Here is a 13,945-nt window from a genome sequence, read left to right as displayed (position 1 = left end):
AGGAGGAAGACACTACAAATATAAGGTGTATAAAGTTCAGATAATTGTACAAGTGCAGGGATTACGGTGCCACAACTGCACGTCCCATGAAAACAGGAGGCAGAGATTTCTTTCTGGCACCACACGCCCCAGAGCCTACCCCACAGCTATGGAGGCATACAGATAAGACTATTTTAACCATTGTGATACCTGTATGCCCATAGTAATACCTTAAAAGCACCCCAGGGGGTGGCAGATTCCCTTTAACAAACATTGATTGTTCAGTTGACCTGTGCCTTTGTTCCTCAAGGATAGCAGAACAATCATCTGCAGGTACGGACACCATGGGTATGAACCAACATCAATTCAACCTACAACAAGAGTCAATTTCCAGGCTCTCTTAACCTGCTGAATATTATGTCTGGCATAATTAAGACTAAATGCTGTGCTGTCACAACCCTCAGAACCCAACTAAGGCTACTTTTACACTAGTCCGTCGGTACGGGCCGTCGCAAACCGTCGGCCCGACGTACCGACGGAGTGTGCTAATTATTCAGAACGTGGGCAGCGGATGCAGTCTTACGATGCATCCGCTGCCCAGTGTGATGAGCGGGGAGGAGGGGGCTGAGTTTCGGCCGCGCATGCGCGGTTGAAAATGGCGGACTCGACGCACAAAAAAAAGTTACATGGAACATTTTTTGTGCCGACAGTCCGCCAAAACATGACGCATCCGTCGCACGATGGATGCGACGTGTGGCCATACATCGCAATGCGTCGCTAATGTAAGTCTATGGGGAAAAACACATCCTGCAGACAATTTTGCAGGATGCGTTTTTTCTCCTAAACGACGCATTGCGACGTATTCCAAACAATGCTAGTGTGAAAGTAGCCTTACTGTCCCTCACTGGAGCTGTGTCCTGTCCCTATGCTAGTCAGAGCACAATGGCGGCACCACCCGTGATCCAACATTTACCCATACCCTGGATGGTTGTGATGGCTGCGCAAGTGCCCACAGCCAAAAAGCTTGTTGATTGGCTGCACTGCAGCCCTTCAACAAGCTTTTTTGAGCATCAGAATTCCAAACACTAAATTGAACTTCCTGGAGAAGTTCACGTTCAAAGTTCAGGTATCTTGGTATCACGGATGAAAAATGTCAATACAAATGTATGGATCTGTGACAAACAAGTACAGCACACGGATGGCATCCATGTGCTGTAAATATTTAACATTGCAATGTATAGAAAAGCTTTGTCATTTATTTATCCATCCGTGAAAAAAAACTGATGACACACAGATGGTAAAACTTGACACACAAACCAATTAGCCAACTGTGAATGAGGCTGTGGAGACATCGGTGGGGGAATGTGGTGGGAGTCTGTGGGTGCTCTAGTCCACTGGCCCGAAATCTCATGGTCCAGGGCTCAACCCACTGAACGCCCGCTCTCTTTTTACTATAGGCATAATACTACTCAGACAACACAGGGTGAGGATAAAAACAGTGTGGCAATTCTTTATTGAACCACAAAGCAGATGATAAATAGAACAGTCTCAGAAAAATACCCAAGATTTTAATTCTGCAACGAGTCTCTCTTCTGCTGACTTGCCGGGATTGGGAACAGCTGCGACTCCTGGGTGTCCAAGGCCGGACTAGCCTCACCAATGGCACCCTGCTTTTGGCAGAACCCCACAGCAAGAAGGTAACGACAAGCTTAAAAAGCTGACAGTCCATTGACGTACGAGGCCAGGTGATCAGAGGGTCATAACCTGGCACAGCCGAACATCTCCATGGTGCCAGTTGACTGGTGGGCCCCAATCCTGGCTTTCCCAAATGTATCTATGGATTCAGTGATGGTCAGTGGAGCAGATCTGTATTCTTTCAGCTGGGGCCATGGTCCTCTAAGCTGGCATCATGTAGAATGTCAAATCTGTGTCCCTCATGATTGAGCCATGACTACTGACTACTGTCCTGTGGAGTGTTCTTGGCTGTGGTTTTGTAAAAAGTCTCTGATCCTTTGTTACAGAGGCATATTCCCCTTATATAGTTCCCATTTGTTGTCCTTCAAGCCATCATCCAGTGGTCAAGGGGAAGGTGTGAGGAGATGAACTGGCTTGCATTGTTTCGTTATTTAATCAATCTGCATAATTTGTCCTCAGTTTAGCAGGTCAACAAGCCACAGGACACACAATGGTCAATCAACATATTTAGCAAACATCCATTGTTCAATGACCCTGCATCCCTGCCTTGCAAAGATAGACAATAAGTTACTACAAACGTCAATATTAAAAGGTTCGTACAAACAATAATCTGTGTTTCTTGACCAATGAAAGAAGAAACACAAAATTCAAAAGTCCACAAAGATAACAGTCTATGCCTCCTGGACATCTGGATAATTAAGATTAAATGCTGTGTCGTAACAGAGGCCTTGCTGGGTGGTGGGTAATAGGGACGTGAATTGGTCACAAGGTTGTAGTCATGATTAAGACCACTAACTCAAAAAGCATTGGATAACATGCTAAAGATGGCAGTTTCATGGTTCTATGTTGCGTGAATAAAGCTGCAAGTTATTACAGTCTGAAGATTGATTGCAGGAGTTTTTCTATTTTTCTTGAACTGCACAGGTTCATGTCCGTGCACCTGAAAGTGTGATAAGCTGGCAGCATGAGGACTATCATTGTCATTTTGGCAGTCAGAAGGTTATTGGTACGTTTCTCATTAAACATTCACTTTTAGGTACAAAGCAAGTGCAATTATACCATATTAGGATTAATGTGACTCTTAGGTTAACCTTAAAGAAGCATTCCTATGCAGATTTTTTTTTTTTTTTTTTTTAACTAAATCTGTGTAATGTGGTGTGTTAAAATACTCAGCTACTGCTGCCTTCTCCAGGATCCAGTGCCATTCTTCATCGCTCCTCTTCTCAGTGACGTCACTGCTCTTCTGACTATCTGGCTCACTCTATGCGAGAGTCAGAAGTCTTTTACCTTGTAAGCCTATGGAGCCTTGCTCCGACACTCCATAGACTTACATTGTAAAAGCCACATCCAAGTTACACAAGTGCGCAATGTGACCTAGAAAATCTGAAGAGCAACGACATCACCGAAGAAACAATAGCCGTAGAAGGTGGTGGTAGGCAAGTATATTAACACACTCACACAGATGTAGAGTTTCTAAATAAAAAAAAAAATAATAATAGAACAAACATTTACCTCCACTTCTTGGAGAGATGAAGCCTACTTTTCCATCTAGGACTATAGTTATCCTACAATTGTCACTTGTGGATCTAAAGAAAAATTCAAAAGGTATTTAACATGTGTTCGATATAATATCACAAAGCATTGTTAAAGGAGTATTTCCATTTTAGTCAGTTACAACACATATTGTAACATTGGATATGCCATTAATACTCAATAGCTTTCGAACCTGCAAGAGAACAGATCAGGGTCATATTGAGATAGAATATGGCCAAAGCAGGTGAGGGAACAGTATTGTATGCTATTAAACCCAAATATTTGTCACCTACAATTTTAAACAAAATGATAAAGTACCTGCTGAGATTAAACAAGGCAGTCATATCCTCTTCTAGATTACACAATGACAGGTACACTTTAGCTTTGATATCACTTGAGAGAAAGAAAAAAATGATGCTTTTAAAATGTATTTGAGAAAATCAAGAACTCTAAATTATAAAATGTATACAGTATACCTTGTCGTATTAAATTATAATTGTACTTGATAGATTCCCTTATTTTTTGGTACTCCTGTATCTGTGAATATTTAGAATAAATCTAGTTTTGTGAGTCATGTCATTTGTTAGTCCGTGTTTAAGGCTATGTTGACACGCTGCTGATTTTGCTGCAGATCCGCAGCTGCGGGTCCGCAGCAGTTTCGCATGCGTTTACAGTACAATGAAAACCTATGGGAAACGCAATCCGCAGTACACATGATGTGGAAAAAAACATGCGGAAACGCAACGGTTTACATTCCGCAGCATGTCAATTCTTTGTGCTGAATCCGCAGTGGTTTTACACCAACTCCACAATAGAAAACCACAGGTATAAAACCGGAGTGGAATCCGCAGTAAATCCGTGGTAATTCCGCAGGAAAATCAACAGGTAAAATGCAGTGCCTTTTACCTGCGGTCTTCACAAATCCGCTGCGGAAAAATCAGCAGACCTCAAGAATACGTGTGCACATACCCAAATGGAATCTGTCAGTAGAATCAACAATCCTAAGTCATCTATATGTGCATGTAGGGAGAATAATTGTATGCACTCTGATCAAAACAATGCGAGGTGCTGGTAAGACAGACCCGGACGCCCAAAGAGTCATGTAACCAAAAATTACCGCACGCTCTGACTCGATATGATGCAAAAAAGTGTTCAACAAGTTTATTACAAAAAAAGAAAAGTTGCCATGGAATAAATAGAAGCACAATGAATTCAGATTGGACCAAACCCAACGTTTCGACCCACAAGGGTCTTATTCATGGGGTTACTTGGTTTCCAAAATGCGTACATAGAGAAGAAAGCAGGTAGGCAATTTTTCAATATAAATCCTGTCACTATGGTGTCACAGGAAGGCGCATCAGTGCATGCATAGGGATGAAGGCCAATGGCGAATCATTGAAGAGCCAGGGGTAGCATTGTAGCGCATAAGTTTTGCCTGTTAAGGCTCGGAGCTGCAATATTTCCGTATATAATTCAGTGTAGTGTACTAGAAGGGAGGTAGCGAGTCCACTCACCCACACTGGTGAGGCAGGATTAGATGTGCTGGACCTGAATTGTCCTTTAGCCAGAGTACATTTATGCCCAGTATAGTAGGATGTACTGGGGAGATGTGGGATATTGTATGTCCTGGCTCCCGGTATACTGCTGGATCCAATGTGCTGGAGTGTAGGAGCGGCACTCCCGTGCCCTGCTCTGGGTGGTGTGCCTCGGGAGTGCCGCTCCTACACTCCAGCACATTGGATCCAGCAGTATACCGGGAGCCAGGACATACAATATCCCACATCTCCCCAGTACATCCTACTATACTGGGCATAAATGTACTCTGGCTAAAGGACAATTCAGGTCCAGCACATCTAATCCTGCCTCACCAGTGTGGGTGAGTGGACTCGCTACCTCCCTTCTAGTACACTACACTGAATTATATACGGAAATATGGCAGCTCCGAGCCTTAACAGGCAAAACTTTTGCACTACAACGCTACCCCTGGCTCTTCAATGATTCGCCATTGGCCTTCATCCCTATGCATGCACTGATGCGCCTTCCTGTGACACCATAGTGACCGGATTTATACTGAAAAATTGCCTACCTGCTTTCTTCTCTATGTACGCATTTTGGAAACCAAGTAACCCCATGAATAAGACCCTTGTGGGTCGAAACGTTGGGTTTGGTCCAATCTGAATTCATTGTGCTTCTATTTATTCCATGACAACTTTTCTTTTTTTGTAATAAACTTGTTGAACACTTTTTTGCATCATATCGAGTCAGAGCGTGCGGTAATTTTTGGTTACATATATGTGCATGTAGTTCATAGAAAACTGAATAAATTTATATCTGTTTGATGTCTTTACTTGAGAGAAATCTATACACATACACACATACACACAGTTCAGCACTATGGGCTGGACCCTGATCTGCATGAGGATTGGCCTCCACAAAGCTCATTTTGCATAAAAGGGGCCATTACCAGTGTGATGTGTAATGGCCGCTCTCTGCTCTCCTGATCTCACTGCAGAGCTGTGTGTGATTATACCGGACATCTGCAGGTTCCTCTCAGCTTCCAGCTCACAGTGAGTGTTGCAATACAGCAGAGCTGTGAGAGCTGCAGTGTGTTTGTAGGAAGACAAGAGTTAATTTCTCCTGTTCTGTGTTAGTTACCTGTCGCACATTGGTAACACCCTCTTTCATATAAAATTATCCCCGGAGGCAGAGTCTCCTGCAGATCCGTGTCTGGCCCATAGTTCTTACCTCATTTACATGTAAGAAAAATGTGGATTTATCTGGAATAAGATCAGACAGCAGATATCACAGTATCATTTTATTCAACTTCCTACATGCCCATATAGACGGCTTAAGAGGGTTGATCCTACTGATCTGGAAATGTATTTAAATTTAACCTTATAGTAGTGGCCTCTAGTTCGTAGAACATTTTGGGAAAATGATACTTCAAAGCACATGTTTACCTGTTGCCTGGAATGCTGTACAATTGTAAAAGTTCTTCCAAACTTTTGCCAAAACCATCAAAGTCCTTAGTTCTGAAAAGGAAAATAAAGATTGTAGAAAACACAAAAATCCAGATTTTGAAACCTGCCTATTATAAAGAATTTGGGTTACCCATCTATTGCTGCAACATACAGCATAGCGGAACTTAAATGAAATAAGATTATAAATGTATTTATTTACTAAGAATTAATGAAAAATTGCATAGTGAACTGAGAGACAAGAAACTTATAGAGTATGTGTAGATGATCCAGAACTGGCAGCGTATTGGACGCAGCTCATGTTTGCTGTGTCCAAAGCGCTGCTGTCTGTTAAACGCAAGTGAATCCGCATGCGATCACTGAACCGTGTGGATTCACCGGGTCCAATACATTGTACTGGCGAAATTTCTCTTGCAGAGACTCTAGTCTCCACAACAGAAATGGACATGCATCGGTCTGGAGAGATGCGCCGCATGTCCGTCTCCGTGGGTGATCCGCAGGAGTCTCTAGATGCATAGTGGGCATGGGATTTCTTGAAATCCACTATGCTGCAACATCTGGATGCTGTTGCTTGGACCCTTCAAAAGTACCCAGCATCCAACCCGCAGCGTTTACTGATCATTTGTACATACCCTTAGAGTCAGTGGAGGGAGATTATTTGGAAATCACATGATCAACTTTTTCTATGAGACTTTTCTAGACAATGACACTCAGTTGGCTAAAATGATCATTGGTTGTTCAAATGATAGTTTGTTAAAATTGTGTGATGAACTTTAGATTTAATGCATAAATATAATACATTTATATAAACTGTAGCAATCTGATAACCCTTTATAACCTCTTCCTGTCTTAGGATGAGTGCATGTGTATGGAGCTTGCTCGGGATTGGAGCCCGCCCAACATCTGGCAAATGCTGGTCGAGTTTTATAGCCAATGTCTGTCTGTAATAGCAGCCATCAGAGCCACTGGTAATCCCTTCAAAACTGTTGTCAGTTTTCAGCTTATGTTCAACGCAGTTGTGGGGTGCTGGTGGCTTGCTAAGGCCATCAGAGGCCTTCTCAAGGTCTCAGTGGCTGCCATGCTGGTAATCTTGTACTGGATTTCATGGTAGACCAGAATTTTAGCTATATGCTAAAATAATAATACTAATCTCAAGTCACCCCTTCGTTCCCCTTAGGAAAACTAAAATTATAAAAAAAAGTAAAAAAAAAAGTTGTCAATTCTACATCAGAAAAAGTTTTACTAAAGTATAAGATTTTGCTCAATTTTAACCCAACAACCAGAATTTCTGTTTTTAAGTCACTGGAACTTCCATCAAAAATGGAAGAAGATGAGAATAAGAATAAAAGGACAAAAACGATTTCAAAAGGAAATGGGCCTTTGTGGAAGTGGTTTAATACTAGAGGGAGATAAATCTTTATATGGTAAATATCAATATTGTCATCATGCACTGGTTTCTCATTTAGAGATGCATTTTTCTTATCTAAAATTACTCACAATTTCTCTTACAAAAAGAATACAAAAAGAATAGAGTGCCTTATCTGTAATTGCAATGCTTCATATATAGGACTGCAAAGTTAAGGCAAGAAATAAAGTGGAAAATGCAGGATGAGGGTGGGCTATTTATTCTATAGAAAAAGATCCCTCTGTATTGCAATATAGTAGTGAAATGTAACAGATACAGTATCAGCATAAAGTAAACTTCGAATCTTAAATTTCTCAGGATTTATACTAATAAAAGTAGATGAAATAGAATATCAATAAAATACATACACATTGCATTAAATATATCAAGCACCTGTTTGATGACATTTCATATGAGAATCCCCAGAGTATGCTGTGATACTCTAATGCAGAGTTCCCCAACTCCAGTCCTCAAGAGCCACCAACAGGTCATGTTTTCATTATTTAAATAGTATTGCCCAGGTGATGGAATTATTGCCTGTGCAGGTACTGCAATTATTACCTGGGCCATACTAAGGGTACTGTCACACAGTGCAACTTTCCAACGATCACGACCAGCGATACGACCTGGCCGTGATCGTTGGAAAGTCGTTGTGTGGTCGCTGGGGAGCTGTCACACAGACCGCTCTCCAGCGACCAACGATGCCGAGGTCCCCGGGTAACCAGGGTAAACATCGGGTTACTAAGCGCAGGGCCGCGCTTAGTAACCCGATGTTTACCGTGGTTACCAGCGTAAAAGTAAAAAAAAAAAAAACACTACATACTTACATTCCGGTGTCCTTCAGGTCCCTTGCCGTCTGCTTCCCGCTCTGACTGAGTGCCTCCGTAAAGTGAAAGCAGATCACAGCAATGACGTCGCCGCTGTGATCTGCTCTCACTTTCCGGCCGGCAGTCAAAGCGGGAAGCAGACGGCAAGGGACCTGAAGGACACCGGAATATAAGTATGTACTGTTTTTTTTTTTTTTTTACTTTTACGCTGGTAACCACGGTAAACATCGGGTTACTAAGCGCGGCCCTGCGCTTAGTAACCCGATGTTTACCCTGGTTACAAGAGAACGCATCGCTGGATCGCTGTCACACACAACGATCCAGCGATGACAGCGGGAGATCCAGCGACGAAAGAAAGTTCCAAACGATCTGCTACGACGTACGATTCTCAGCAGGGTCCCTGATCGCTGCTGCGTGTCAGACACAGCGATATCGTATGGATATCGCTGGAACGTCAGGGATCGTACCGTCGTAGCGACAAAAGTGCCACTGTGTCACAGTACCCTAAGGAAATCCTGAAAACATGACAGGTTGGTGGCACTTGAGGACTGGAGTTGGGGGAACACTGCTCCAACGAGATGACATCAGGGGGCAGAGGCTGCAGTCACTTCCACAGCCTCCATCTCTACCTTGAAATGAAGCTTCATCATTGACATCTGTTTCAGGGGCTGGGCTACTCCCTGCTCTACTGAGCATGCATCAGATGTCAATTTCCACATATGTCATTAAGAGCTTGTCACAGTGCAATATTCTATTTAATGCACAGTGACAGTGCACTTTCTCTCGAGCTCTTCACTTCTGATTAGAATTGGTGAGGAAGCGCACTGTCACTGTACATTAAAAAGAATATTGAACCGTGCTCATTTGAAGGAGATAACCCAGCAAGCAGGAAAAGCAAAGACCAGCACCACCCCAAAAAGGGACATTGGTTTGAGGCTCGTTTCTGTTCTTTCATCTTTGGCCACAGCACAAATCACATGGCCAAAGAATGTTCTGTGCAGCTGCTACTCTGCATCTTCATATAAATGGGGGTGTGCGAGAGCGGGTGGGAGAATCACATTGTAACCACGAAGGCAAGTCACAAAAAGTACATGATTAAAAATATATATTTTTCCAAAACTTTTAGTAATCGTGTATGGAACTAAACATATACCTTAGAAGCAGAAGTAGTTCCTTGCAAATCTGGGAAATCAGAAAAGGAAGGCATTAAGATTTGAAGCAAGCAATACATACATCTAGCAAATTAGAAAAATACTTTACAGCTCAATGACAAAAGAGATGCTCTTTTCGGAATGAAAGCAAATAGGGTTGAGATGCAACAAAATAAAAAACATAGACCCTTAATATCTCATAAACCCCTTTTAATCTATTTAGGCAAAGTGTTTAACGCAGAGTACCGTATATTGTCGGCCACTGATTGGATCACATTACCACTGGGTGACACAGCAGGGATGGTACCAGTCAGTTAAAGTATGAATTGTTCTGGCATTTTGAATATATAAATCTGAGGGATCAACGATTGCCTGCTACAAAAAGTGGAATACAGTCTGTAAAAAAAATAAATAAATAATAAAGTCAGCTAAAGTAGAAGATCAACAGCAGGTAGCCAAGAAAAAACAAATCCCAAGAAATTATTTAAATGCAAAAGGAAAAAAGAAAAAAAGTTCCACACAGGTGGTGGATCTAAGGATATGTGCACAAGCTGTGGATTTTGCTGCGGATCAGCAGCGGATTCGCAGCAGTTTTCCATAAGTGTACAGTACCATGTAAACCTATGGAAAACAAAATCCGCAGTGCACATGCAGCGCCCCAGAGTCCTGGTCGTTGCAGTACTGATGCTCCGCCGCTAAGGGGGGCTATGGTACGTCCGATGGCACTGAAGGAGTTCACCTGACCAGGTATCACAGACACCAATACACTTCACAGTCTGGCCTCCAGGGGGAGCTAAGGGTTCTATGTATTAGGCCACGCCTCACAATCTGGTAAAACTGGGGGTTAGATAGGAAGTTAGTGAGAAGCTGACTGGGTTGGAACCAGGCAACATCCTGTGGCAGAGGGTGTTGCAGGGGAAGATTCAGGGGGGTCCCTGTCAGGGGTGGGATCCTGACAGAGGCCTAGCGAACAGAGAGAACGTTACGGGACCGCGCCTACACTTCATCGCGGCGGTACCCCAAGAAAGGACAAGAAACGAGGTTTATTGTGCTGAGTGAGAAACGAGATCAACGCAACAAGGAGAAACACCAGTAGGAGTCGTGCTGTAAGACGAGGCAACATCCTACTGAACGCCGAGGAAGTATTGAGCTCCAGGCCTTACTTCAAATCTACGGCAGGACAGTCCGTTATAGATGGGCTGTCTCACTCAAATCACCTAAGACGACATAGGGGGCAACATTTGGAGAGGGGCGACTCTAGGGTCCCGGAAGACCTCCGAGCCTACCCGTCATACGGGTGCGTCCTAGCCATATCATCTGGGGGACAAAGCAGAACATCATAATCGAGTTGTGAGGGAACTTCAGAAACAGACACAACAGTTGTGGGGACTATCCCGTAAGCACAGCAGGGGAGGACCACAACACACAAGCGCTAGAAGGTAGGTACAGATTTCCACCTGCAAAGGGAACTCTGGAGGTGCCATCGGACCGGCCGGACTTACACAGCCCGGTTAACCGTATTCCGGATTGAGGATCCTGAAGCCTTCAGTAAAGAGGTAAAGCGACTGCAACCTGGTGTCCTTGTTATTTACTGCGACCTGCACCGCACCATAACATCATCCCCATCCACACCTTTCATTGGTCGCCCCTCAGCAGGGTCACGGACCGGGTCTAGCCACCGTGACAACCCCAGAACAGAGACTTAGAGGCCCGGTACCCCTCGGCCCTGCGGCAGTGGGGGCGCTACACACATGCTGCAAAAAGAAAAAAACACGCGGAAACGCAGCGGTTTACATTCCGCAGCATGTCAATTCTTTGTGCGGATTCAGCAGCGGTTTACACCTGGTCCACAATAGAAATCCGCAGGTGTAAAACCACAGTTGGAATCCGCACAAAAAACGCGGAAAATCTGCGGTAATTCCGCAGTAAATCCGCAGTGCGGTTTACCTGCGGATTTACCAAAAACAGTGCGGAAAAATACGCACACCATTCCACAGCGTGTGCACATAGCCTAAATAATTGTAATGCAAAGTTGGGTCATTGAAGACAGGGCCATCTTAAAAGCATTTTGGACCCCTGGGCAAACCAGTGTGCTAGGGCCCCTACGACAACCATTCACAGGAATAAAAAGTAAATATTAAGCATATATTTTATTGGCACTTCAATAAAACTGGTGTTAAAAACCATGCTTTAAATCAGCAACTAATCAAAAAGATAAACATTTGAACAATACGCAAGGCTTGAAAAACACAATAATACTCAATAAACCACACAGATTAGATGGCACAGTGTGAAAGTACAAATTTATTACAGCAACGAGCATTTGCGACATTTCTTGAAATTACTTTATTATCGGCTTGAAGTCAATGGTCTTCAGGATATCATTTTCCATGTACTTGAGTGAAAGCCTGTCCAAACTATGCTGCACCATTGTGATATGAAGCAGATGTTATTTATTTATTTTTTATAAAGTTTCCATTTTGAATAAGAACGTCCTCCAGTACAGTTGGTCACCATCATGCACATGAACAATCGAGTGCAATTTCAACATTTGGGAATACAGAATTCAAATTGTCCAAAACTATTTTTTTGTACAGTGCAGGGAGAATCTCACCATTTTCATCAAGAGCCATGTAGTGCTTCAGATTAGCAATGGACGAACCCCTGGATGTTTGGGTCTGGCTGAACAGTTTAAAAAAGTTTGGCTGGGGTACCAAAACAGTACCCAAACCTGGACTCTTCAGATGAAGGGGGGCCTGAGCATCCATTGTTTGCCATGCTGTTATCTGAATGACTGCACGGCAAACACTGCCTCTGATCCGCGGTAAGATTATTACTGCCAGTCAAAAAGCTGAGGTTTCCACGCTGACAGGGTATTCATCAGCCTGTGCTATAAATAAATAAAAAATGACATGGGTTCCCCTCTATTTTTGATAATCAGCATGGCAAAACTGACAGCTGCTGGCTGCAACCCTCAGGTTTCCGCTTTATCATAGCTGGTTATCAAGAATAGAGGGGTCCTAGACTGTAAGCTATTTTTGACAACCCCCAGTTTTGATAACCAGCCAAGCTAGAGTAGACAGCTGGGGGCTGGTACTCTCAGGCAGATGAGGGACCATGGATATTGCCCCCCCACCAGCCTAAAAATATCTATTAAGTGTGTCAATTGCGGTGCTTAGCCCACCTCTTCCATCTTGCCTTGTAGCAGTGGCAAGTGGGGTTAATATATGTGGGGTTGACGTCACCTTTGTATTGTTGGGTGACATCAAGCCCATGGATTAGTAATAGGGATCCATATCCCTCACCTGTCCGACAGCGCCCCCATGCCATAATTCACATTTGCGATAAGTGGTTTTTAACCTGGATGGTGCCAACATGCGACCATCCAGACTGAAAACCACAGAAGGAGCTGGTGCAAGCAGCATTAGTGATGTAATTGATGTTACTGTAGGTCATTGAAGCTGCATTCCCTGTTCACTTCACTGTGAGCCAGGCCGATGAACTGCAGTGACCTCAGTGAGATCAACGCTAGCACCATGAGACTTTCTCATGTGCTGCACCATGAGACTTTCTCATGGTACTAGCAGTGATCTCTTTGAGGCCTGTTACTGGACAAGCTACTTGACTCCCTTTTTTTGCCATCCACACAGTGGTACCCCTTGTAGGCGAGGGCAAGAAAGAGCATGTGTGCTAGTGGATGGCAAGTGTTGTATCAAGTGGCCTCTACTCCTCTGCCTCCATCTTATCACACACAGTACAGTCCTCAGAGGTGTCACCACAATTACTTCCCCCTGCGTCACAACTTTCCAATCGCCCAACTGACCCAGAGTACAAATCGTATAATTGCGCAGCATGGATGCATGGGGTAGGGCCAGGGACAGGGCTTGGAACAGCATTTCTAGCTTAAACATTGATCAATAACAGGTGGATGAGTGACGGGTGTAGGCCTGGTGCTCTGAGAGCCCTGCCAAATTCAGGCAACATACATGAAGGAGATCCAACTCAGAGTCCAAAGATTTCAAAAAATTAGGGGCAGACACCACTAAAGAGGCATCAATTTCCCCAGAGTAGAAATAATATAATGGGGTTCTGACACCCCTTCCAATACAGGCAACCCACCAGATGGATACAATTTGGAATCTACACATTTCAAAAAATTGTTACTAACATCAGCAGCTGAATGCCCTTATTGGTCAGGCAACCACCTGCAGAGCTGAAGACACCTTCTGAGAGAACGCTGGCTGCAGAGCATGACAGGTGAGATCAGGCCACTCTTCCATTTTTGAAGACCAAAATGCAAAGGATCCAAACTCCCCATGATGGATCGAATATTGAACTCGAGATACTCCTGAGCTATCCTCTTCAGTCGTTCACAAC

General features: G+C 43.6%; 1 protein-coding gene across 1 annotated transcript in view; it reads right to left on the bottom strand.

The window, feature by feature from the left end:
• The window catches only part of LOC143782098 (mediator of RNA polymerase II transcription subunit 1-like), a 108,191-nt gene that overhangs the window by 49,624 nt on the left and 44,622 nt on the right, over positions 1 to 13,945 (bottom strand). Inside the window, exons 6-9 of the mRNA XM_077269212.1 lie at positions 9,571 to 9,599; positions 6,168 to 6,239; positions 3,526 to 3,600; positions 3,187 to 3,260 (exon numbers count right to left, since the gene is read on the bottom strand). Coding sequence (XP_077125327.1) covers positions 3,187 to 3,260; positions 3,526 to 3,600; positions 6,168 to 6,239; positions 9,571 to 9,599 — 250 coding nt within the window. The remainder of the gene's footprint in view (positions 1 to 3,186; positions 3,261 to 3,525; positions 3,601 to 6,167; positions 6,240 to 9,570; positions 9,600 to 13,945) is intronic.

Source organism: Ranitomeya variabilis, chromosome 6 (genome assembly GCF_051348905.1).
Source record: "Ranitomeya variabilis isolate aRanVar5 chromosome 6, aRanVar5.hap1, whole genome shotgun sequence".
NCBI lineage: Eukaryota > Metazoa > Chordata > Amphibia > Anura > Dendrobatidae > Ranitomeya > Ranitomeya variabilis.
The sequence above is the reverse complement of the archived record's forward strand: the minus strand, read 5'-3'. Positions and strand labels throughout refer to the sequence as shown.